Below are 25,523 nucleotides of genomic sequence, written 5' to 3'. Positions count from 1 at the left end.
ATTTTTGCCAGTACTGTTTTCGAAATGCTTTTGAGATACAGGGAAGTAGCTTGGGATGAAATTGCTTTTCTCATTAACTACCCCGATGAGAAAAAAACACTCAGATTGCAAACTGTTTTCCTTCTGAATCACCTTGGGGTTTAGTGATTGCATGGCAGACCTCTCATCCATTTGATTCGAATCATAATCTGCACTGCTACTTCACATTTAATTCAGATTTTGGCATCTTCTATCTGTTTATGATACTTGCATATATACACTGCAACCATTGGACACAATACTTTTGTGTACCTAAGGCAGTTTGTTTCCCATTTAACACTATACGTCTGTTACAGTTGGTTGTAAACTATAATTTCTCAAGTAGTATTCTAAGGGCCAGATGGCATTATGTTATATATGGAAGATAATTGATGTTTGTTAGTTTTGTTTTCCTACTGAATACAAAGAACGCTAGAAATGCAGAGTTCGGTCAAGATCTCTCATCAAATGTTACCCTTAAAATGCTGACCGACCTGCATAGTCTCGACATTTTATGTTTTATTTCAGCTTGTAAGCAATTCCTGTTTTATCTATGTTTTAATTGTTATTCAAGCATTGACTCAGTGATTCTGGGTATAATTAAGATGACTGATCATATTCTAATATCTTGCTGGCAGGAATTGGTTCAGCTAATTTGTGACTATTGGTTGAAAATTTCTTTTTTTGCAGATGATGAGGTCCTACTTCAAGCGAGCTGACCCATTCTTTGACGAACAGGAAAACCACAGTCTGATTGGGGTTGCAAATGTTTTTTTGGAGTTGCTGTTTTATGAAGTTAAATTGCAGTATGCAGTACCCATCATTAACCAGAAGGGAGAGGTATGTGATAAATCAGTGCACTCCAAAGGCTGTTTTTAGTAAGTGTTCTTCTTTTTCATAGTTCTTAAAATGATAAGGGAATGGGAGCACTGGCAGTTACAATAAGTTGAAATATTATCCTTTCACTTGTGGACCTTAATTTTAAATTAAACCTGACAGAGCCTTAAAGTGAGATTCTCAAATAAAATGCAAGGGAATTACCCACTTGATCAAACATCTCTCTATTCCTCCTGTTTTTTTCTCTTTGACAAAAATCTGTTCATTAAATCCTTTTCATATGTAGTTTCTTGTCCAAGCTCATTCTCCACAGTGTAAGTCTTATGAACAATCAGTGACAGATAACATATCTGGGTTCTCAATATTTATGTATTTTAATGCCCCTAAGTTGTGAGATTTTAAGTTTGTTGCTTATTACATCATCACTGTGGAGAGTGAGAACACTATTCACATTCAATCAGACACCAACATTAGCTACTAAATTGACCGAGTGGCTGTATAGATTAAATTGTCTTGAAAGTGAGCCCCTCAGGATGACCCTTTCGTTGCAGTGATTGCTATTCCGAATTGTGATGTGTTCTCCACAACTGTCCTTTTTTTTTTGCACCAAGGTTTCTATTGATGTTTTGGAGGAAGGAGCAATTTTAAAAGAGTAAATCTGTAGAATAAAGGTAGAAACTGCTGACAATGCACAGGAGGTCTATTGGGACTTGAAAACCTAAGCTTGTATTTCAGATAGAAGTCCTTTGACAGACTGTGGGTCGGTATCCAAAATGTTAACCACCTTTTCCTTTCAGGTTGTGACTGATATATTTCCATATTTACAGCACTTTTAAATTTTTATTTCAAATTTTCAGCATTTGCAGATTTTCCTGTTTGTATCTGTGGTTCAGTTGTTAGATTTAGAATTGTGTGGAAATTCTCAGTGCAATTCTGCTTTAAGCTTTAAATGTTTTGTCACATAACTAGTAAAGGAAGAGCCATGTTTAATCAAATTAAATAATTGGAAGACTGAAGTTATTGTTTTTGGTCCCCACTCCAAACTCCGTTACCTAGATACTGACTCCACCCCTCTCCCTGGCAGCAGGCTGAAACTAAACCAAAACGTTCACAACCTTTGTGTCATAGTTGACCCTGAGATGAGCTTCTAACCATACATTTGCACCATCTCAAAGACTGCTTACTTCCTCCTGGCTGGTGTTCCACATTTACCTTCTTTAAATTTGAGATCATCAAAAACTCTGCTACCCCTATTATGACTCGTGCCAAGTCCCATTCCCCCAGCATCCCCTATGCTTGTTGACCTATATTGGCTCCTGGTCAAGCAGCATCTGATGTTAAAATTCTCACTCATGTTTTTAAATCCCTCCATGACCTTGACCCTCCCTATCTCTGTAATCTCCTCCAACGTGACAACCCTCCAAGATATTGGTACTCATCTAGTTCTGGCCTCTTGACCATCCTTGATTTTAATCACTTCACTATTGGTGGCAATGCCTTTAGTTACATAAGACTTGAGCTCTGAAAATCTTTCTCTACACCTCTCCATCTCTCTACCTCATTTTCATCCTTTATGACACTCCTTAAAACCTACCATTCTGACCAAACATTTGGTCTACTGACCTGATAACTCCATATCTGGCTCGGTGTCATTTTGTTTTATAATGATCTGTGAAGTGCCTTGGAAAGTTTTGTTACATTAAATGTGCTATATAAATATAACTTTTAACTGTGAAGGATTTAGCTTGAAGCCAGATGCTCTCATTCTTGAATACTATCCCTCTAGGTTTGTAAACTGAAATACTTAAAACTATCCCTAAAGCTATTTCTGTCAGACAACTGACTAGTATCTGTGTTACTGAACCAAATATAAAAACCCAGATCTTGTGAGGTACTTGACATCTTTGAGGAAAGCGTAATTATCACTGTGCATGGATCTGAAGTTAATGTCACAATGTGTCTGCCTGTTAGGGTCAGGCTTCACTGTTCTACAAATGAGCACTGCCATTCAGAGCCATGGAGCGCAGTTGACTGTGCACTGACTACACTGTCCTTTGGTTAAAGCAATGCTGTTATAGAAAGGAGCACTGTCTATCAATGCCACAAAGGATGCCTGAGTGAAACCTCATTCAGCGATTCTTTGTGGCATGAGTGGCATGATTTTATGCAGTAGAATCTAAATAGAATGAGAAAGGTCATTACGTTGCCTTTGAGTGAGGCTGTGCTGTTCATTAGAGAGCCATGCCAGTCATTGTCAGGTGCACAACAGAATTCCACCCTTTCAGAAGTATTTTTGGATGTATTTGGGAAATTTCCCTAATGTTTTCTTTTGAGTTGTGATTACATCTTAGTGCACATTAGATAATTTTGAGTATCAATGTTTAAATTGTCAGCTGGGATGAACTGTATTACTTGTCTGATTTTTAGGTTGCAGGACGCCTGCATGTGGAAGTGGTACGATTGAGTGGGGATCTTAGTGATCGAATTGCTGGTGGAGAAGATACATTGGACAGTCCGAATGAAAATGAAATGCAGGAGAGAGAAATGACGCGAAAAATAGTCTGCAGAGTAAGTGTGCCTCCTAAGGTGTCCTCCAGTCTGTTGCTGCAGCATGCTCTTTGAGACTTTGCTATCTGGAAATTAGCTGAAAATAGAGTGCATGTGAAGCAGTCCAGCATTGGTTATCACTGAGACTAGAACTAGGGAATACAGTTTAAAAATACGGGGCCTCCCATTTAAGACAGAGATGAGAAGAAATTTTTTCTGAGTTGTGAGTCTTTAGAACACTCTTCTCCAGCGAGCGGTGAAGGCTGGATCATTGAATATTTTTGAGACAGAGGTAGATAGATTCTTGACAAACAAGGGAGTCAAAGGTTATCGGGGGGTGGGTGGAACATGGAATTGAGGCCACAATCAGATCACCCATGATCTTATTGAATGGTGGAGCAGGCTCAAGGAGCCAAATGGCCTACTCCTCCTAATTCGTATGTTTGCAGTTGTAATAGAGATGAAGAACAGCTTTACACGGTAATAACAGGCACGTTTATCAGTCTGTATTACAGCAAATTTCTCGGCTTTTATAGGAGAAGGCAGAACCCGTACTTATAGCATACTTGACTACGAGGGTTGATTACACAGCAAGTAACTAACTACCTGTGACAACGGTTAACATAATTGATTTATATTTAAGGCATTTATTAGTTTCACACAGATTTGATAGGGTAAATTCAAAGCAGAAATGGCATTTGGTCAAGCTAGTTACAATTCCTCTACCACCTGCATCGCTCCCCGACTAAATCATAGCAACTAACCATTTCTTAAATTGTCACAAAGGTTTTGTTCTCATTGCCCTACTTGGATGTGCGTCCTACATTTTGGGCATTTTGGTTGAAGAATTTCTTGCTATTCCATGCCAGTTTAAACCTATTACCTCGTACCACAGTCCTCCTGTCAGTGTTAACCCCTCCTACTGGTTTGATTTTTTTTTGTAAACCATTGGTGGTTTTGTCTTTTTGATTTTTTTTCTTTGTTCCTTCATTGGACATGGGCTTCACTGGCAAGGCCAGCATTTGTTGCCTATCCCTAATTGCCCTTGAGCTGAGTGGTTTGCTATGCTGTTACAGAGGGCAGTTAAGAGCATTGCTGTGGGTCTGAGGTCATATGTAGGCTAGACTGGGTAAGGATGACACATTGCCTTCCCTTGCGGGCATTTGTGAACAGATTGGTTTTAACAACAATGGTTCATGGTCACCATTACTGAGATTAACTTTGTATTCCAGATTTGTTAATTTAAATTCCACCAGCCGCTGTGGTGGGATTTGAACCTGTTTCCCCAGAGCAATAGCCTGGACCTTTGGACTACTAGTGCAGTGACATCACCACTACGACACTGTCTCCCCACCACTAATATCAGTAATGCAATTTGTATGCTAAATTAATACACCGATGGTAAATCAAAATGTATAAAATCGTTTAATTAATTTTCTCCCCTCAGATAAAAATTCTTCAGGCTACAGGCTTGCCTCGGCACCTGTCAAACTTTGTTTTCTGCCAGTATACCTTCTGGGATCAGACTGAACCAATCATTGTTGCACCAGAGGTGGATCCTTCCTCCTTAACCCCTGCTGGCAAGGACCCGGAGTGCATGGTTGTTTTTGACCACTGTAAGGTGAGGGGATAAATTTTGGAACTTCATCTAACCCTGTATTGCATCTTCTAATTTGCCCAGACATTTGGCTTGGCTTTGTGGAGAGACTTCAAATTGAAATATTTTATATTGTTTGGATCTTGAAAATACATGGATCTTTGTGGACATTTTGCTGGAAGATTGCGGCGGTGGGTTGGGTAGATTAGTGTATTCAAAGTGAATGAGTTTTGATGGTGATATATTTGATTCCTCTTGCCAGAGCTCGGTTGATTGAGGACACATACTAGCAGAAACAATTGTTCTTCAGCATTTTGATGCCAATCTAGAATGCTAAAATCGCATAACGGGTCACCGAATAGCTGGAGAAATAAGTTGGTTATTGCTGAAAAAAGAAAGATGTTGACAAAGTTTTTTGTCTTGCACTCATCAGGACAAATGCAAGAATGCCAAATTTCAAACAATTTATACTACAGGAGAAAAGGGCTGGCAAGTCAACTGATTGATTGGCTGAGGTGTTGCCATGGAGAAAGCAATGGGGAACAACAGGCTCCCCATGCTCCCTGGTAATTCCAAAAGGCAGAAGACTTGACCATATTCCTTTTGTTTGCAGAGAATGGGTCCCTGTGTGTATGAATGTATGTCACATCTAGCAGGTATAAATGAGCCACATTACGAGCTCAACTGATTATCTTAAATTGGTTGTTAGTGTAGCCATTAGAGCACTCGGATTGTTCAGCAAGTGTTGCTCAATCATGAAATCAAATCTAACAGTAGACATTTTGTTTTGGGTCTTGCAAAAGTGGGCTGGTTGAGTATGCTCTATACTCTGCCTACTGCAAGCAACCAAAGGAACATGTTGAAGCCTCCTTTAAGGAACATGTTCAATTTGGCATTCTTGCATTTGTCCTGATGAATACAAGACAGAAAGCTGTGGCAAAATGTCTCTTTTACAGCAATAAATAAGTTGGTATTTGTGGTGTAACCTTTCATTAAACATGCAACTGTACCGAAAATAAACCTGTTACTTTCAATTACAGGTTAACTGGCTCTACATAGCATTTTCTGTTTCTTGTAATCTCTGGTTTTCAGCTATCACTTTATTTCAGTATTTAAAACATACATTGGATGTAAATTGTTAACATTGTCGAATCCTGGACTAATATGCCTGTGAATAAACATTTATACTCTAGAAAATGTATCCCTATGAGTAATATCATACTGTGTTGAATGTTGGCATATTGCTTTGAAATTAATCTATAATTACATCTTTTGATTAGGAATTCTCAGTCAACCTTTCTGAAGATCTGTTGGAATATCTCTCGGAAGGAGCACTGGCATTCCAAGTATATGGACATAAATCATGTGACTCTCGAAAAAACACTTCCATATGGGACTTGGGAATAATACAAGCCAAAACACGATCACTGCGGGATAGGTGAATATCCTGGCACTGAATATCGATTTCCATTAGATCATACTCTACAAGTTGCATAGAAATTATTATTACGAGTAGTGGAAAATTCCCAGGAGATACCACAGTTGTATTAAATTGAGAGACAAATGTGCAGGTGTCATCTGCTGGAGTTTAGTTTCTAAAGTCGAGGACTACAGTTTCCAGGATCATGCCATTCATGAGAATGGATGAAATTTTAAAGCAATTATTATCTCATTGTTCCCATAGCTACCTCCTTCTCTCTCTGCCAATGTCTCTCTGAAATTATTTCTTCTTTCTGTTGACCTCTCTGACATTGTCTTCCCCTTTCTCTGGCTCACACATACCTTTTCCTCATTACTTCTCCCTTTGAATTGGTTTATTCTCATTATTCAACCGCTGTTGTTGCTCAAAGCCTTTCTCCAAAAAAAATCTACACAATTACATTTAGCAAAAATAATTTGATTGGAGAGATATAGCCATGAAAGCAATGACCCGTCCAACCATAAGTAATTTCAATGGAACAAATTTGCAACCAAACCAAGCATAAATTTGTTGTTTCAGCTGATCTCAGTTGGTAGTCCTGATTGCTGGTTTGACTTTTATAATTCTTTTGCTCAACTTATCACCCTCTATTACAATATACCGGCTCTTGCCAAGTGTTATTGACACAGTACACCTTCCTGGGCAAATACCTGAGCAAAACTTGTATTAAAACAGTGCGTAATTCCCAGGAGGTACCACAGTTGTATTAAATTGAGAGACAAATGTGCAGGTGTCCATCTGCTGGAGTTTACTTTCTAAAGTCAAGGACAACAGTTTCCAGGATCATGCCATTCCTGACTGGGACTTCAGTACACATGGAGTGGAATGTGAAATATATGACATTTGGACTGCATGAATTCTTTCTCCCTAACAAGGGGATGAAAGGTTATCGGGGGTGGGCTGGATGTGGGGTCGAAGTTACATTCAGATCAGCCAAATCTTATTGAATGGCGGAGCAGGCTCGAGGGGCCAAGTGACCTACTTTTGCTCCTAATTCGTATGTTCTTATGTACAGTGTATTAATGCCAATGTGCCAAGTAAGTTTTGTGAAATTAGTGTGTTCGGTTTGGGTTCTACCAGGGTCACTCAGCTCCTGACCTCATTACAGCCTTGGTTCACACATGGACAAAAGACTGCACTTGAGAGTGAGGTTAGAGTGAATGCCATTGACATCATGGCATCAAGGAGCCCTAGCAAAACTGGAGTCAATGGGAATCAAGGGCAAACTCTCAGCTGGTTGCAGTCTCATACCTAGCACAAAGGAAGATGGTTGTTGTTGGCCTATCATCTCTGTTCCAGGACATCACTGTAGGAGTCCCTCAGGGTAGTGTCCCAGGCCCAACCATCTTCAGCTGCTTCATCAATGACCTTCCTTCCGTCATAAGGTCGGAAGTGTGGATGTTCGCTGATGATTGTACAGTGTTCAGCACCATTCATGCCTCCTCAGATACTGAAGCAGTTCATGCCCAAATGCAGCAAGACCTGGACAATATGCCTCCCCCTATGTTTTCATGAGCAACACCAACAAAATAGTGTTTATTGCCCTTCCTTAGTTACCCTGAATGCATTGTATGTCAATCACACAGTGCAAGACTAGAGTTATGGTCATATGTAGGCCAGAATTGGAGGGTAGGTGTTAATGCCTTATTAATTGCAATATTAAAGTTTAATGGCAATTACAATATCCAGGCTTGGGCTGACAAGTGGCGAGTAACAGTCGCGCCACACAAGTGCCAGGCAATGATCATCTCCAACAAGAAAGAATCTAATCATCGTCCTTTGACATTCAATGGCATTACCATCGCTGAATCCCCCACTATCAACATCCTGGAGGTTACCATTGACTAGAAACTAACCTGGACTAGCCATATAAATACTGTGGCGACAAGAGCAGATCAGAGGCTAATAATCATGCGACAAGTAACTCATCTCCTGACTGCCCAAAGCCTGTCCACCAGCTACATGGCCATTCCTTCACTGTCGCTGGGTCAAAATCCTGGAACCCCCTCCGTAACAGCACTGTGGGTGTGCCTACACCATATGGACTGCAGTGGTTCAAGAAGGCAGCTCATCACCACCACCTCAAGGGCAATTACGGATGGACAATAAATGCTGGCTTAGCCAGCGACGCCCACATCCCATGAATGAATAAGAAAAGATCAACCTTTAAAACTCGAAATTGATTTACTTTGATATTCTGCTTAAGTGTGATATGATACAACACTCAATATGTAATAACAGGAGGAAGCAATGCTGAGTAATATTTTCAAACCACTACCAGAAAAAAGTAAAATGTTACAATAAACCTCCTATCATAAATTATACTAAATATAATGTGAATATCACCATCAATAACCTGCTACACAGGAGGAGCTTGGGTAACTATTGAATTTAGCCTTTGTTCAAGGAATAATAATTTATATACCTGAGTGATTAAATGCACCTTTTTAAAATATATATATTTACATCTACAGGTGGAGTGAGGTGATGCGAAAGGTAGAGCTCTGGATCCAGATCTTGGAACTGAATGAGAATGGGGAGTACGTCCCTGTGGAGGTGACTCTCTCAAAGGATGTTTCCACCGGTGGCATCTTTCAATTACGACAGGTAAATGAGCAGGCAGGCGAGGAGTCCCAAGTTGTGGATCAATGGACTTCTTTGATGGGGGTCTGGAACTCCTTTTGGATTTTAGTGTTGAGATGGTGTGAAGAGAATGTGGCTATGGGGTGAGGAAAATAGAAGAATCGTTTAGATAAGATCCTAGTAGGATGGGTTGATATGCCTCCCCCTGTGTTTTCATGAGCAACACCAACAAAATAGTGTTTATTGTCTTTCCTTAGTTAACCTGAATGCATTGTGTGTCAGTCACACAGTGCAGGACTAGAGTTATGGTCACATGTAGGCTAGAATTGGAGAGGAGGTGTCAATACCTTATTAATTGCATTGTTAAAGTTTAATGGCAATTACATTGTTAAGATTTAATGTCAATTACATTGTTAAACAGGTGATGGCTATTTGTACACCTATATAAATGGGGATAGGCTGTGTTTATGGCCCAGTGTCCTGAGAGATGGAGTACTCTGTGTCCGCCGGTATGATTAAGGCCTTCGTGACCGGTGGGCACTGGGGAGAATTATGTGCATTACTGACCCTTGGTTTGACCTTTGTAAGTTTCCTTTGTTTTGTCTTCTGTCTTTTTGTTGTAGTTTCCCTTTTAAGGGGCTGCCCCTTTCATTTGTTAATTTGATCTTTTGTTAATTTGTTGTTTTGTCCCCCTTTTTCTATTGGTTTAATTAAAAGAGCATATAAATGGGGATAGCTGGGACACTGGCTGGGGGGAGGGGAGTCGTGTTGATTATTTTTTTTCTTCATGTACATTTTCCCTATCCACATTCTTTTCATTCATTTGCAAAGAGCCTCTCGAACCACCACTACAGCACTCAATAAATTCTTAAAATGAATTCAGAATTTTTGCCTGCACTAATCTGCTATGCATTCCATTCAATGTCCCGATCACTTAGTATAGAGAACACCCTGACAGCCTTAAATTTGTCTTTTACTCATACTCCCATCCTATTTTCATTTTTTAATTCAACTGATTTTCCAAACCATTTCACTGTTTTGTGTACCTTCATAAGATCATTTCTCAGACTAACATCTTTTCAAGGTTAAACTGCCCATGTTTCTCTGGCTTGTAGCTTAGCCCTTTGACATTCTGAATCAGGTTTCTGGCTCTTCTGTGCATTGCCTCCAGAGCATGAATGACCCTCTCGTTTCTTAGTGACCAGACCTGGCCACAACATGCAAGGTGCAGACTTTATGGTTTGATCATGACTTCCTCTGATATTCTATTGTTACGGCTACGCAGTTTAGTATTCTATTAGCTTTGTCGATTGAAGTTCTGCATTTAATTAGACATGTCGAGCATCAAGCTGACTCAGTCTCCTAGATGTTGTTCAACTTCATCTATAGCTATTTCAGCACCATTCATGGAGTATACGTGTCAACCATTTTTCCTTACTGCGTGCAGTACCTGGTATTTGTTTGCATTAAAATTAATCTACCATTGGTTTGCCTTCTCTGTATTTTAAATCATTTAATTATGAGCGTCTCCCATGACTCCAACTATCTTTTCTAGCTTACTATTGTCTGTAAATTTGACTGATTTGTATTGGCATTCTGAGCCCAAGTTACTGATGTAGATGAGAAACATAGTGACCCCAACGCCAATCCCTAGGCACCTTTTACCTCCACATCTGACATAACTTCTTTAACAAGTTTGCATTGCTTTCTACCCTTCAGCCAATTTTTAAAATCCATACCTAAGATTTATAATTAATGTCTAATTACTTTTCACATGGAACTTTGTAAGTGCATTTTGGAAATCTTAGGCACAACACATCACAATTTATTTGGATGTCAAGGTGGTTGGTCAGACAGGAACTTCTTTTGAATTGGTTGCTGTTTACTAGATTGTTTTGGACAAATAGTCTTCTGATTTATTTCTTATGACCCAGATATGAATTTGAAATATGGCTCGTGAGCCTGTAGTTGGCTGTCTCTGATATACCCTGCTTTTTGAATGTGAACAACACATCAGCCTTTATAACAAATCCTTCTTCCATTGCCTTGCAGGGTCAGTCTCGACGTATTCAAGTTGAAGTAAGGTCAGTTCAAGACTCTGGGACGTTGCCTTTAATTGCTGAAGCAGTGTTGTCTATTGCTGTGGGATGTGTCAAAACCAGACCTGCTAGAACCCAGAAATATCAAGATACCCACTTGGTAAGAGGTTACAGGTCTGTTACTGTTGACAATAGGAGAACAATTTAAAGTGATGAATTAGGAATGGCACAGAAGAAGCATATAACACGGGATTAAAGTATCATTGCCAAACCCACTGGTTTTATGTTTTGATGGAAATTGAGCATACATTGAATTTTGAGTTTGGCATGAAAGGTTTGAATGGAGGAAAAGCAAAAAAGATAGCGAGAATTTTGAGATAACTAATTTATAGACTACGAACATTAATTTTATTTGCGATCTCTGCTACTGCTTCTGCTTTTGGTTTCTGTTGCTTAATTCGAATTGCATTCTGTGGATGCCAACACTACCTAGCACAGTCAGTGTATGTTGCCAATCCTGCTCGTGGCAGGAATGGAACTTATTTCACAGCTGGACAGTGTGCATTAAACACACAGCCCTTGTTAATTTGATCCTGGCTAGTTGAATTATTCATCCAGTTTATAAAGATGCATACCTCATGAGCATTGCTTTGATATTTGTTTTTACTTTTTACACAGGAAGAAGAGGATGACATGGACAGTTACCAGGTATGGTTTGATAGCTTTTGAATTCTGCTGTCAATTCTTGCCTTCATTTCATGCAAATTGTGTTCTCTCAGCTGTCAATTGTGCAATCGCCACATAATTTCTGTTGAAAATCTCCTTTATTCAAGTCTAAGGGCTTGCAATAACTAATTCAGCTCTGATACCTGGGTTTAAATTTCCTTTGGCCAGATTGTTGCTGCATTAGAGATGCTCAGTAGAATCAAACTAACTTCTTGCTCCTACATGGTTATTTTATCCAGTTCAATCTCCAGTCTGAGTTAAAAAGCATGCACAGTTGCATTGTCAAACAGCCTCTGTTTTTGATGGGTGTACCTATATGGCTTGTTTACGTGATGGATGTTGCTGTTGAGAAATGAGCCAGTTCCTATTTCAGGACCCCATTGAGCATTCTTAGGTCAAGTATAACATGAGTGAGATGTGAGCAAATCTCACTCTACTCTAGCCCAACATGGTGCCTCAGCTCCAGTCACGAAAGAGCATTGTCTACTATTCTTCTGCTACATTTTTTTCATTTAGCAAAAAGCCATCTTTAAAAAAGGTGAAGTGCTGAAAAGGGGCAATTTTGTGTTAAGAATCCACGCTCATTAGGAATTGGATCTAGACTGTCCAATTAATTTGAGTTCTTGGGTTAAAATGCTAAAATCAACTGAAAGGTAGTAATTTATAATACTTCAATTTTTGCTGATTAACTTTTTGGAAAGAAGCTACAGTAGACAAATTGCATTAAACTGGAGAGAAGAAAAGGGGCAAGAACATTAACTCTTTCTTACACATTACAGGAGAGGGATTTGGAGAAGCTACGTCGGAAATGGTTAACTGCATTAACTAAGAGGCAGGTGTATCTTGACAAGCAACTCCAGAAACTCGCTGGTAAATCCAGTAAGTGAAGCAAGCTCAGAGTGTACAATTTTGAATAATCAGTTTGTTACCGCAGCTTTTCTTGGTTACAACCCATCCACTCAACTTTTTCTTTTTTGCCCCAGCCATTCCAATTCTTGCCCCTTGTCCCTTTCAGGCCATAAGCCACACGATGATGTCACTGTGTGAGCAACATTCACCCACCAGAACTCACTCAAAGCTATACTTATGTGAGCCTGAACGGTAAGTATCAGCAGGCTCCTCAACATGTGTGCTATCACAGGTGAACCTGTTCTTGTCCTCAGCTCATCCTGATTTCCACACTTCACATATGAGCAGAGGTCATTGAAGCCGCCCTGGTGCTATTAAAATAACATGTACAGAGGAAGTCTGCATAACAGTTACTGTACTTGCAAGTGAATATATTTATAAAGTAATTAAGCACTTTGAGATCAAAGCTGTATATGCAAATGTTATTTATCTACTATTGTGAATTTCAGAGATTGCAATCCTGAAATTGATTGTATTTAAAATGCAGAGTTGCTTGCTTATCAATCTCCATTCTGTATTGGTCGAATGTGAGCCCAGGTGTAATGCATAAATTAGATGTGAGATATCCTGTCTCATTCCTGGTTCGTCAAGTGTGAATTCTTACATCGTGCATGTGTTGCCATCCCATTCTGCATTGATGGAACACTAGTTTTGGTATCGTGCTCCGGTGGCCTGTTTTCCCCCCCCCTCGCTTTGTTGAAGTCAAGTGTGAATTTGATGTCATGTGTCTTGCAGATAAGTCTGAAGATGATGCAGACCGTGAGGCGCAATTGTTGGAGCGAAGATTGACACTAACGGAGGAGAGGAATGCTGTGATGGTCCCATCAGCCGGGAGTGGAATCCCAGGATCCCCAGCAAAATGGTTCGTCCACAAAATGATCTAAGAAAAATAAAATCCTTGGGCTAAATTTTACTAGCCACCAGGAGGGGGTGGTGGGGGTGCGGGCGCTGATAAAATTGCGGGAAGCCATATCGGATAAGCTCCCTGACATGGTCTTGCTGACAGGGCGTTTTACTGATGGCAGGGTTGGAGGTGGATAGGTTGCTCTTCCCAAGGAGGCGGGCAGCTGATTTACATACTTAAAGGCCCAATCAGGCCATTTGACAACTTGCTGATGGCAGAGTGACCCCTCCCCCCACCAACAGCATGAGTAGGATACCTGGAGGCGGCAGCCAAGATGTGAGAAGGTTTTATGAGGTAAAGAGGAGGCCATGGCAGAGAAGGAAGCCCCTTGTGCCCTAGTTGGCTTTGCAATTTTATTAAAGGCTTTTCTTGCCTACTCGCCGTAGGCCCAAGGCCTCCTGCCTGCTTGAGCAGCGGCCACCACTTTCAGTAGGGCTGCTGAGCTGCCGGGCCTGTGATTGAGGGCGGGCTGCCATCTTTAGCCCCGGCGGCAGCCACTTAATTGGCCGCTGTCCATAAAAGTGTGGCCCGGGTCCAACCGCCTGCCAGAGCCATTGTCCCCATCCCCCTGCTGCCTCTGACTAAAAACCCTAACTTCAAAATTGCGAACACCTTTTCTTGCAGAAACAAATGGAGAACCCCTCCCCTTAATCCACCAAAGAAAGGTCTCTTATAAGTCGTATTCAATTATGCCATGATCTCAGCAGGAATGTTTCTTTCCGAATGGACCATTGCACTCCAATGCAAATGGGCAGTTAGCTTCAGCCTGGAAAAGTTAACAATTGTGATAAACTTTTTCAGTTTTGTCAACAAGCAATTAGTTGTTAATGGCCAAGACATGTTAATGCAAACTGAGGTAAATATTCAACTTTGTGCAAGAAACAGTCTACTGATATTTGCATGTTGATTTTTGATTCCCAAAAATTCAGATTATCCAAACATTAAAATGAAAAGTTTTGCTTTTAAGGCTGTTTATAATTATCCAGTAATTCGAATAGCGTAACTTCAAATTGACATGGTCAGTCAAAACATTGAGTAATAGTTTTTATTTTTTCCAAAGTTGTTTTTACCATTGCTTTGCAAGTCACACTCCACAATTTCATCAGTTTGGAGTTGGAGCCACTAGTTCATAGTAACCGTGTCAGATTTAATTTTTATTGCTGAGTTTTGGGCTTTAGCCAGTGGCTTGGACTCAAGTTCTATAATTCCTTCCATTTTTCCATGAAGATTGTAAATTGCTTATCCCCTTTTATATTGATGTAATTTTGGCATTTCTTGCAGGAGCCCAGCAGCTGGAATGGAAACACATGTTCCTGTTGTTTTCCTTGACCTAAATGGTAAATTTTTGCATGTTTTTTTTCTCTAATGCACCAGTTGAAATGGGGGGGAAATAATGCATTTTTTTAAATTTGGAGGATGGGTAATCAGTGTGATCAGTGCAGCATTGCCCACATCCTGACAAATTCATAGAAACATACTTACCATTATACGGCAAAAAGTGAGATGCTTTTTACTGAAAGCTCACTAGTAATTTCATTACCACTGGCTAATGTATCTTAACCTGCCTGAGTTAATAAGAAGAGACCATTATTTTTCTTTTTCCTGACCTAGTTAAATTATCGGTTTCAAATACTGTTAATACCTTACCTAAGTTAGTAATAGGAGGCAGCATGTGTTGTGGGGTTTAGAACCCTAACACCAGACTTGCGAGGAAAGTTATAGGCCATGGAATAAAAGGGACAGTAGTAATGTGGATACAAATTTGGCTGAGGGATAGGAAACAGAGTAATGGTTAAGGGGTATTTTTTGGGCTGGAAGAAGGTTTGTAACGGAGTTCCCCAGGGATCGCTATTGGGTCCCTTGCTTTTCCTGATATATATAAATGATCTAGATCTTGGTGTGTAGGGGACAATTTCAAAGTTTGTGGATGACACAAAACTTGGGAGAATTGTAAACTGTGAGGAGGACAGTGTAGAACTTCAAAAGGACATTGAAACATTTGTGGAGTGGCAGATAGGTGGCAGATGAAGTTTAATGCAGAGAAATGTGAGGTCATACACTTTGGTGCAAAGAGCAAGGAGAGACAGTATAAAATAAAGGATACTATTCTAAAGGGTGTGCAGGAGCAGAGGGACCCGGGTGTCTATGTACATAAGTCATTAAGGATGGCAGGACAAGTAGAGTGTGCAGTTTCTAAAGCATACAATATTCTAGGCTTCATTAATAGGGGCACAGAGTACAAGAGCAGGGAGGTTATGATGAACTTATATAAGACACTGGTTAAACTTCAGCTGGAGTATTGTGTGTAGTTCTGGGCGCCACATTATAGGAAGGATGTGAACGCATTGGACAGAGTGCAGAAGAGGTTTATGAGAATGGTTCCAGGGTTGAGAAACTTCAGTTATGAGGAAAGATTGGAGAAGTTGGGACTGTTTTCCTTGGAGAGGAGACGGCAAAAAGGAGACTTGAAAGAAGTTTTCAAAATCATGAAAGGTCTGGGCAGAGTAGATAGGGAGAAACTGTTCCTGTTTGTAAATGGATCGAGAACCAGAGGGCACAGTGTTTTGCAAGAGAAGCAAACGCAAGGCGAGAAAAAACTTTTTCACACAGCGAGTAGTTAGGGTTTGAAATGCACTGCCTGGAAGTGTGGTGGAGGGAGGTTCAATTGAGGCATTGAAGAGGGCATTGGAAGATTATTTAAATAGAAACAATGTGCAGGGTTACGGGGAAAAGGCAGGAGATTGGCACTAAGTTAAAATGCTCAGAGAGCTGGTGCAGACATGATGAGCTAAATGGCCTCCTACGCTGTAACAATTCTATGATTGGTTCCGAGCTCAGGGAACCTTGGAAGTTTCATCTTCATTCCGCAATTTCTCCCACAAGAGCTGGGAGGAGAATTATAAAATAGTACAGCACAGAAGAAAGCTTATTGAGTCTATGCTGGCTTTTTCAAACAGCAATCGAATTAGTTCTGTTCGCTGGTTCTTTCCTCATATCCCTGCGTCTCTTTTTTCCTTAATCAAGCATTTTTTTTTATTCGTTCATGGGATGTGGATGTCCACATAGGCCAGATTTATTGCCCATTCCTAATTGCCCTTGTTCAGAGGGCATTTCAGAGTCAACCACTGCTGTGGGTCTGGAGCCACATGTAGGCCAGACCAGATAAGGACATTAGTGAACCAAATGGGTTTTTATGACAATCGGCAGAGGTTTCATGATAGTCATCAGGCTTTTAATTCCAGATTTTTATTGATTGAAATTTCACCATCTGCCATCATGGGATTCGAACCTGGGTCGCCAGAGCATTGCCCTGGATCTCTGGAATACTAGTCGTGACAATACCACGATGCAACCACCTCCCCTCAATTAACCAATTCCACCCTGTAAGTTACTACTGAATCTGTTTCCACCACCTTATCAGGCAGTGCATTCCAGATCTGAACCACTCTTTGTGTAAAAGGTCTTTCCTCATATTGCCTTCGGCTCTTCAGCTCTCACTGTCTGGTTATAGACCCTCCAGCAATTGGAAACCATTTCCCTTTATTTATCTAAGCCCTTCTTGATTTTAAACTTCTCTCAAATCTCTTCCTAGTCTTCTCGGCTCTAAGGAGAAGTTTTTTTTTTAAAAGCATGTGGCAGCTTCAAGAGGGATTAGAGACAGAGCCACGTCAATCAAGATAAAAATGCACTTTACGATGTTTTACGTCTGTCAGTAGTTTACTAGAGATGACTAAGTACTAGGGTTATCTGGGCACCTGCTCCTGAGTTCATCCTTAACATATTTTCCCACGCAGGGCATTCCTTGCCAGAGTTTGCCCCAGTTTAATTTCTTATCCATGGGGTTGTGCTTGCAACTCAGTTTGGTTCCTGATCTCAAATGCCAGCTGCACCAGGTCAGGTTTTTCTGTTCCCTTTGAGTAATTTGAAGGAAAAGTGTGAAGAGAAACTGGAAAAGCAATAAATGCCTTTCTACAATCCTTCCTTTCATTTTTGCCGAGACCATGGATGTGTTTGAAGTTTGTCTAATCCTCACTCCTTATCCATGAATACATTCTGGACACAAAGGAGGAATTTTTTTCCCTTTTTTATTCATTTACGGAATGTGGGCATCGCTGGCTAGGCCAGCATTTATTGCCCATCCCTAATTGCCTTCGAAGGTGGTGCTGAGCTGCCTTCTTGAACCATTGCAGTCCCTGACGTGTAGGTACACCCACCGTGCTGTTAGGGAGGGAGCTCCAGGATTTTGACCCAGCGACAGTGAAGGAATGGCGATTATAGTTCCAAGTCAGGATGGTGGGTGGCTTGGACGGGAACCAGTTGGTGCTGTTTCCATGTATCAGTTGCCCTCGTCCTTCTAGGTGGTAGTGGTCATGGGTTTGGAAGGTGCTGTCTAAGGAGGCTTGGTGAGTTCCTGCAGTGTCTTGTAGATGGTACACACTGCTGCCACTGTGCATCGGTGGTGGAGGGAGTGAATGTGGATGTGGTGCCAATCAAGCGGATTGCTTTGTCCTGGAGGGTGTCAAGCTTCTCGAGTGTTGTTGGAGCTGTACGCAACCAGGCAAGCCGAGAGTATTCCATCACACTCCTGACTTGTGCCTTGTAGATGGTGGACAGGCTTTGGGGAGTCAGGAGGTGAGTTACTCGCCACTGGATTCTTAGCCTCTGACCTGCTGTTGTAGCCACCGTATTTATATGGCTAGTCCAGTTCAGTTTCTGGTCATTAGTAACCCCCAGGATGTTGATAGTGGGAGATTCAGCAATGGTAATGTGAAGGGGCGATGGTTAGATTCTGTCTTATTGGAAATGGTCATTGCCTGGTACTGTGTGTGGTGCGAATGTTACTTGCCGCTTGTCAGCCCAAGCCTGAATATTGTCCAGGCCTTGTTGCATTTGGACAGTATCTGAGGAGTCCCGAATGTTGCTGAACATTGTGCAAACATCAGTGAATATTATCTAGGGGAAGAATATGGATATAAGTATATTAAAAGTTACTAAACAATGCCAATAGATGTTATCCTTTTATTTAGTTTAATGTTGCTGCTGTTTTCTCTATTTTTTGCTTACTCACCATTAGCTGATGACTTCAGCTCTCGGGAAGATCTGGATGGACCAGAACCTGGTGCACTGGATGCCAGCCTTGTTGATGAGGATGATGATGACATTTTTGAACTTCAGATTGCAAAACATCATGACCCAGAGGTGATATAACCCTCCAGCTTGAATTTATACAGCACTCCTCAAAATAAAGTAAACTAAGCATGAGAAAAGGCAGAACGTTGGACAGCAAGCAGTAACGGAAAGGACATTTGAGAGAAAAAAGGGGTTCATAGGTGGTCTTTGAAGTCAGGAAGGTTGATAGTAAAATTGGCAATAAAGATGTCTGTCGTCAGAAAAGACAGGAATCACACCTGGTCTTGCGATGGGCGAAAGAAGTGAAGAGTCACTTAACATCATGGACAGAATTTTACAGCAAAATATTTCTCTATTAGCATATAATGAACCCAAAACTGAACCAGGCCTAGCATAAAATTATTGCAAAACTGATCCACTCAAGGGGTTAAAATTCTTGTTTCAAATTGCAAGAGCAAAACTAAATGGAACTGAATGGAGTGGGAATTGAGTTTGAAGTGATGGTGACATAGTGGTAATGTCACTGGACCAGCAATCCAGAGGCCCAGGCTAATGCCACGGCAGCTGGTGGAACATAAAATTTAATTAAGTATTAAAAACCTGGACCTGAATTGCAGTCTCAGTAATGGTGTCATGAAACTATCACTGAATGTCGTAAAAACTCGTCTGGTTCATCAGTGTTCTTTGGGGAAGGAAATCTGCCATCATTACTTGGTCTGGCCCACATGTGACTCCAGACCCTGATTTTAACTGCCCTCTGAAATGGCCTAACAGTCACTCAGTTGTACCAAACATGGTACAAGTTATATCAAAATCATGGAACTCTCTTCCTAACAGCACTGAGAATACCCGCATAAGACCATAAGACATAGGAGCAGAAATTAGGCCATTCGGCCCATCGAGTCTGCTCCGCCATTCAACCATGGCTGATAAGTTTCTCAACCCCATTCTCCTGCCTTCTCCCTGTAACCTTTGATCCCCTTACCAATCAAGAACCTATCTATCTCCATCTCAAATACACTCAATGACCTGGCCTCCACAACCTTCTGTGGCAATGAATTCCATAGATCCACCACTCTCTGGCTAAAGAAGTTTCTCCTCATCTCTGTTCTAAAAGGTCTTTCCTTTACTCTGAGGCTGTGCCCTCGGGTCCTAGTCTCTCCTACTAATGGAAACATCTTCCCCACGTCCACTCTATCCAGGCCTTTCAGTATTCTGTAAGTTTCAGTCAGATCCGCCCCCCCATATCCTTCTAAACTCCATCGAGTATAGACCCAGAGTCCTCGAACTCTGCATCTAATGGACTGTAGTGGTTCAAGAAGGTGGCTCACCCCCACCTCCTCAAGGTCAATTAGGGGTGGACAATAAATGCTGGTCTTGCCTGCGATGCCCACATTCCATGAAAGAATAAAGAAAAGTTTGGCCTTATGTGTGATTGAACATTGGTATATTATGCTGAGTACCACTGTCCATCATGCCCGGGTATCGAGTAACATTTCATAATGTCAACAGTTTCATATTTAGATTTCTTCTTTTATTTAGTAATTTGCTGTAAGATGAACTAGGAATTTATCCATGGTCAATGCTGCATGTTGATTTAAAAAAATATATTTTCACAAGGTGAAAGCAGAGGCTTCCTGGGACTCCAATGTCCATAACTGTTCATCCTTGAGCAAAGGAACTCCAGCCGACGAACGTGTCTTCCTTATCGTGAAGGCAGTGGTGCAACTCAGCCACCCTGCCGAGATGCAGCTGGTGTTACGTAAACGCATCTGTGTGAACGTCTACAGCCGACAGGTACAATCTGAAGAAAGTCATCTGTTCGTCCTTATAAAATTGGAGTTTCCTTCATTCTACTTAAGCTCCTTGATTCAATTGAGAAAATAGGGGTGAATTCAAAATAGTGATCAGGTTAATTGTAATTGAAGATTTAAGATGTAAAGCCTGCTGGCTCTGATTACAAAAGCACAGACAAATGTGAATTGTGCCATTTGGACTGTGGTGATCCTGATCTGTGATCACATAGTTTTGGCCAGGCCAACTTTTGGGGTGCTACAATTGGCTTAACTGCTTTTGATTTAGGGGAAACTCTTTCGAGTTATCAACAGTCACAGATTGCAACTCTTTCGAGTACAATCACGGTTCTTGGTTTCCGGGAGTGGGACATGAACCCACAACCCTCTGATTCAAAGGCGAGGGTGCTATGAACTGAGCCACAGCTGATGAAGTCAGCTAGTATTGCTCCTGATTGCTATCTAGTGGCCCCGCTGGAAAGCCTGCTGACATGAGCATTAGTTTGAGGATAAGTTTGGGCTCTCATGTGATTGGCCATGAGATGGAATAGCTTATCAGCACTCATTTGAACACGTGTGAAGAATTATTAGCTGCTGGAGGGCAACTGGCACCTGTAATGCAGTATGAGTTAGCAGGGAGGGTTTTGGGGTCGGGGAAGGAATAATTTAGAATGGAAATTTATACTTCTAAAAGGAATTGACTATGATTTAGTATGCTGATGCTGGTGGCAAAGCAGCAGGAAGCTTACCAGTGCTCTTTGCTGGCAGGCTGTGTAGTTTTAAATACCCTATCATATTCCCCTTGTAAAGACTACAGGTTCCTTAAACTTGAGCTCTGCCGACCTGTGCTATATCCTTTAGCTTCAGCAGCTGGGTTGTGTTTGTACAGGAAAATCATGTGAACACCAGATCGGGGCTAAACAGCAACTGTAGCTCTGTGGCTATCTTAGCTTGGTTTAGAGACTCTCAGATATAATTCCTGCATACATTGGACACATGGCTAACTCAAAGAAAGAAAGAGCTATTTATTTAGGATGCTGATTTAAGTGGTGCTGCTTTGAGAAAGTTTCAAATTGGTTGAAAAGCCAGAGAATGTCAAGGAATGCGGAAGCTCGGTATTGGTTTGATTTGCAGCTAGTGCATGATCTGGGTGGATTGGATTAAAACTTATTAACATGCATCTTTTCTATTGAAACAAAATATAATTTCAGGGCTTTGCACAAAACTTCTTGAGACGAATGTCCCACAAAAGTACACTTAACGCGTGTGGAGTGACCTTTGAGATAGTCTCAAATATTCCAGAGGTATGTAAGCAATAAATAGCATGGCTTGATGTTGTTTTGTGAGCTTTTTGAAAGAAGTCTATCATTTTGAGTGCCATTTGTGATTATTGAATAATCGGATATTCAGAATACAAAATGATATTCTATGTGTATGTAGTAAATAATGAAAGGAATGCTCCAGGGAAGGCTGTTTAACAAAAATGTGTAATGCTGCCTTCATGTCTTCTAAGTAAAACACTATCTGCATGCAATGCATACACTAATCAAAGATTATTTTAGAGCAGTGTGGAAGTCACGCTGGAGAGCTCATGACGGGTTTTGATGAAGCTGGTAGCGATAAACTGTCTTCACTGGCAGGAGGGTCAGTAACCATCGGAAACTGGTTCAAGATAATTGGCAAAAGAGCTAAGGGGGCATAAACAATTTCTGAAGTGAGTCATGATCTGGAATGCACTATTTGACAGGGCGGTGGAAGCAGATTCAGAATTAACCTTGATAGGAAATTAGATTTATTGTTAAAATTGAAAAAAAAAATTACAGGGCTCTGAGATAAGAGCAAGGTAGTGTTTTCAGAGAGACGGCACAGATATGATGGGTCGAATTGTCGTTCTGTGCTGTTATGATTCTGTAACTCAGCATCTGCATTCCCTCATTATTGTGTCCTTCATTTGCTTTGAACATAATTACAGGGAAACTAATAGTCACTGTATGCAAGGTGTGTGATTAAAATGCAGGTAAGTTTTAACTTTCTACTTAGGATTACTAGGGCTAGACTTACATGTGGAATTTTCATTGTTGCTGGGCTCATGAACCTATTTAGCTTGATATGTTATAATTAACTTTGTACCTGGCCCAATTTTCATTATTACTAGTGTGGTGCATCATTGTGCTGTTGTTGGCAGAGCATATGCATAGGTTTTTAAAAAAATACATTCTTGGATGTGAGCTTCGCTGGCAAAGTCGGCATTTATTGTCCATCCCTAATTGCCTTTGAGTAGATGGCAGTGAGTCACCTACAACTGAGTGGCTTGCTAGGCCATTTCAGAGGACATTTAAGAGTCAATCACATTGGAGTGGGTCTGGAGTTACACGTAGGCCAGATGAGGTAAAGATGGCAGATTTCCTTCCCTAAACTACAATAGTGAACCAGATCGGTTTTTATAAGTATCCTATAGTTTCATGATCATTATTAATGTGACCGGTTTTATTCAAGATTTCTTAATTAATTGAACTTAAATTTCCCCAGCTACCATGGTGGGATTTGAACTTGTGTCACTGGAACATCAGTCCAGGTCTCTGGATTACTCGTACAATAACATTATCACTATGTTACTGTTCTCTTGAGCCCTCTATTGCTCAGTGAAACAGCTCCAGAGCAAGTAGGAATGTGAAAGCACTCGCATTTCCTTTAGCATTGAAGTTACAATTACAACATGGTTGAAGAATAGTGTTATTTTAAAGAAAGTTGGTAATTGACATTACGTGATGTGAATTCTCTGTGGTCATGAAACTACACTAGAGTGTAACTTGTTGGGAGAAGCTATCATACTTGAAAAGTGCACGTGCACACCTTGATAATTCATTAGAGGTCTGTCACTCACCAGTAGTGAATTCTGATACATATTGGTATCCTATGGAGGCAGGTACAGTTTCAGCAGCTGCATCAGTTCATTGTCATAAATTAGTGATTGGAGTCGATCAGTATTTTTAACAGTAGAAACTATAACTTTTCAGCATAAAATGCACCAATGCTTTCTGTTTATTCTCATTTAAGTTCCTTTGAAAGTTAATATTGAATTTATTTCCACTCCCAGATCATCATAAGTAGCTGTGTAAAAATAAAAAATAATCTCCTCATCTCACTCCAGGTTCTTTTGTCAATTGTCTTAAATTTATGTCCTCTGGTTAATGATCCCCCTGCCAGAACAATTTGTATCTATTTGCTCCATCAAATCCTTCACGATATTGAACATCTCTATTTAATCTCCCCATAACCTTCAAGGAGAATAATCCCAGCTTCTCCATTCTCTCCATGTAACTGAAATACTTCAGCCCTGGTACCATTCTAGTAAATGTTCTCTTCAAGCCTCGATGTTTTTCCTAAAGCGTAGTGCTTCCTCCAGCTGAGACCCAACTAGATATTTTATAAAGGTTTTGGATAACTTCCTTGCTTTTGTACTCTATGCATCTATTTAATTCCTGCTTTTGAAGCTGAAGTGTTTGTGTTTCGACCTTTCCTCTTAACTAAGTCCTCTGACATTAGGGGTCAGCTAGACTGAGTAATCGGTATTGAAGGTGGAGCATGATCAGAGTACCATATGGTTTCTCAGCATGATGGCGTTCGATTTTACTGATAGTTAATATGGTCAATAAATCTGTTTCAGTGAAAACTAAAATAAATGGCTTTAAAAAAATTTTTTCATGGTTTGCCTTCGGGCAACATGGTAGGTTGTGTGAATGATCTGGGCTTCTTTTTTCCAGGATGCTCAAGCATCTGAGGACCGTGAAACTCTGGCACGAATGGCAGCAGAGTTGGAAAATGCAGAATCTGCTGAGAAAGAAGCATACATTGAGAAATATCTCCGTAGTGTACTGGCAGTGGAGAATATCCTCACTCTGGATCGTCTGCGTCAGGTGAGTTATCCTGAGAGGAAAGAAGCTGATCAGGCTGATGTTTGCCCTATCTATAATTTCTGATTTTAAAACTTGCAGACACGCTATTGTTTAGCACTTAAGTTGTATGCACAGGCAAGGAAGGTCAAAGTTCAGTCACCATTATTCTAAAATGTGAGCCAGGTTTAGTTGCTAGATGTTATTTTGGTTTGAAGTGTTTCAATACGTAGAGGGTCCAACAAGGGACGGCGCAGCGCTGGACCTAATTCTGGGGAATGAAGCCGGACAGGTGGCTGAGGTGGTGGTGGGCGAGCATTTTAGCGATAGCGACCACAACATGGTACAGTTTAAGTTTCTTATGGACAAAGAAATCAACAAGTTGGAAAAAAATGTTTTGGAGTGGGAAGAGTGGATTTTAGTAAAATAAGGTGGGATCTGGCCATGGTAGACTGGGAACAGTTACTTGTGGGGAAATCTACAGAGGAACAGTGGGGGGTGTTCAAAAAGGAAATGGGGAGGGTACAGGCTCAACATGTTCCCTCTAGGGTGATAGGAAGGAGTAACAAGCCCAGAGAACCATGGATGACCAGAGGTATTCAGGTTATGATGAGAAGGAAAAGAGAGGCTTTTAGCAGGTACAAGGGAAGCAAATCAGCAGAGGCATTAGTGGAGTACAGAAAGTGCAGGGTGGAGCTTAAGAAAGCAATTAGGAGAGCAAAGAGGCGATATGAGAAAGCTCTGGCTGGTAAAAGTAGGGAAAATCCCAAGATATTCTGTAAGTATATCAATGGGAAGAGGATAACCAGGGAAAGAGTAGGGCCCATAAGGGACCAAGGGGGCAATCTATGGGTGGAGCCAGAGGACATCGCTAGAATGTTGAATCAATACTTCACATCCGTCTTCACCCAAGAGAATGAGGATGAAGGTATTGAACTCGGGGAGAGAGACTGCGAGGTTCTTGAGCAAATTGATATAGGGAGTGACAAGGTATTGGAGGTGTTGGCAGGCTTAAAAGTGGACAAATCTCCAGGTCCGGATGATTTGTGTCCCAGACTGCTGAGGGA

General features: G+C 40.9%; 1 protein-coding gene across 1 annotated transcript in view; it reads left to right on the top strand.

Annotated features, from left to right (window-relative positions):
- Nucleotides 1-25,523, top strand: part of LOC144689927 (kinesin-like protein KIF13B) — a 142,389-nt gene that overhangs the window by 98,937 nt on the left and 17,929 nt on the right. The window contains exons 20-33 of the mRNA XM_078557445.1: nucleotides 709-858; nucleotides 3,283-3,423; nucleotides 4,850-5,023; nucleotides 6,280-6,437; nucleotides 8,954-9,086; nucleotides 11,115-11,261; nucleotides 11,780-11,809; nucleotides 12,607-12,706; nucleotides 13,472-13,598; nucleotides 14,922-14,977; nucleotides 18,715-18,839; nucleotides 20,391-20,567; nucleotides 21,775-21,867; nucleotides 24,328-24,480. Of these exons, the coding sequence (XP_078413571.1) occupies nucleotides 709-858; nucleotides 3,283-3,423; nucleotides 4,850-5,023; nucleotides 6,280-6,437; nucleotides 8,954-9,086; nucleotides 11,115-11,261; nucleotides 11,780-11,809; nucleotides 12,607-12,706; nucleotides 13,472-13,598; nucleotides 14,922-14,977; nucleotides 18,715-18,839; nucleotides 20,391-20,567; nucleotides 21,775-21,867; nucleotides 24,328-24,480 (1,764 nt within the window). The remainder of the gene's footprint in view (nucleotides 1-708; nucleotides 859-3,282; nucleotides 3,424-4,849; nucleotides 5,024-6,279; nucleotides 6,438-8,953; nucleotides 9,087-11,114; nucleotides 11,262-11,779; nucleotides 11,810-12,606; nucleotides 12,707-13,471; nucleotides 13,599-14,921; nucleotides 14,978-18,714; nucleotides 18,840-20,390; nucleotides 20,568-21,774; nucleotides 21,868-24,327; nucleotides 24,481-25,523) is intronic.

This window comes from Cetorhinus maximus, chromosome 14 (genome assembly GCF_964194155.1).
Source record: "Cetorhinus maximus chromosome 14, sCetMax3.hap1.1, whole genome shotgun sequence".
Lineage (NCBI taxonomy): Eukaryota > Metazoa > Chordata > Chondrichthyes > Lamniformes > Cetorhinidae > Cetorhinus > Cetorhinus maximus.
The sequence above is the reverse complement of the archived record's forward strand: the minus strand, read 5'-3'. Positions and strand labels throughout refer to the sequence as shown.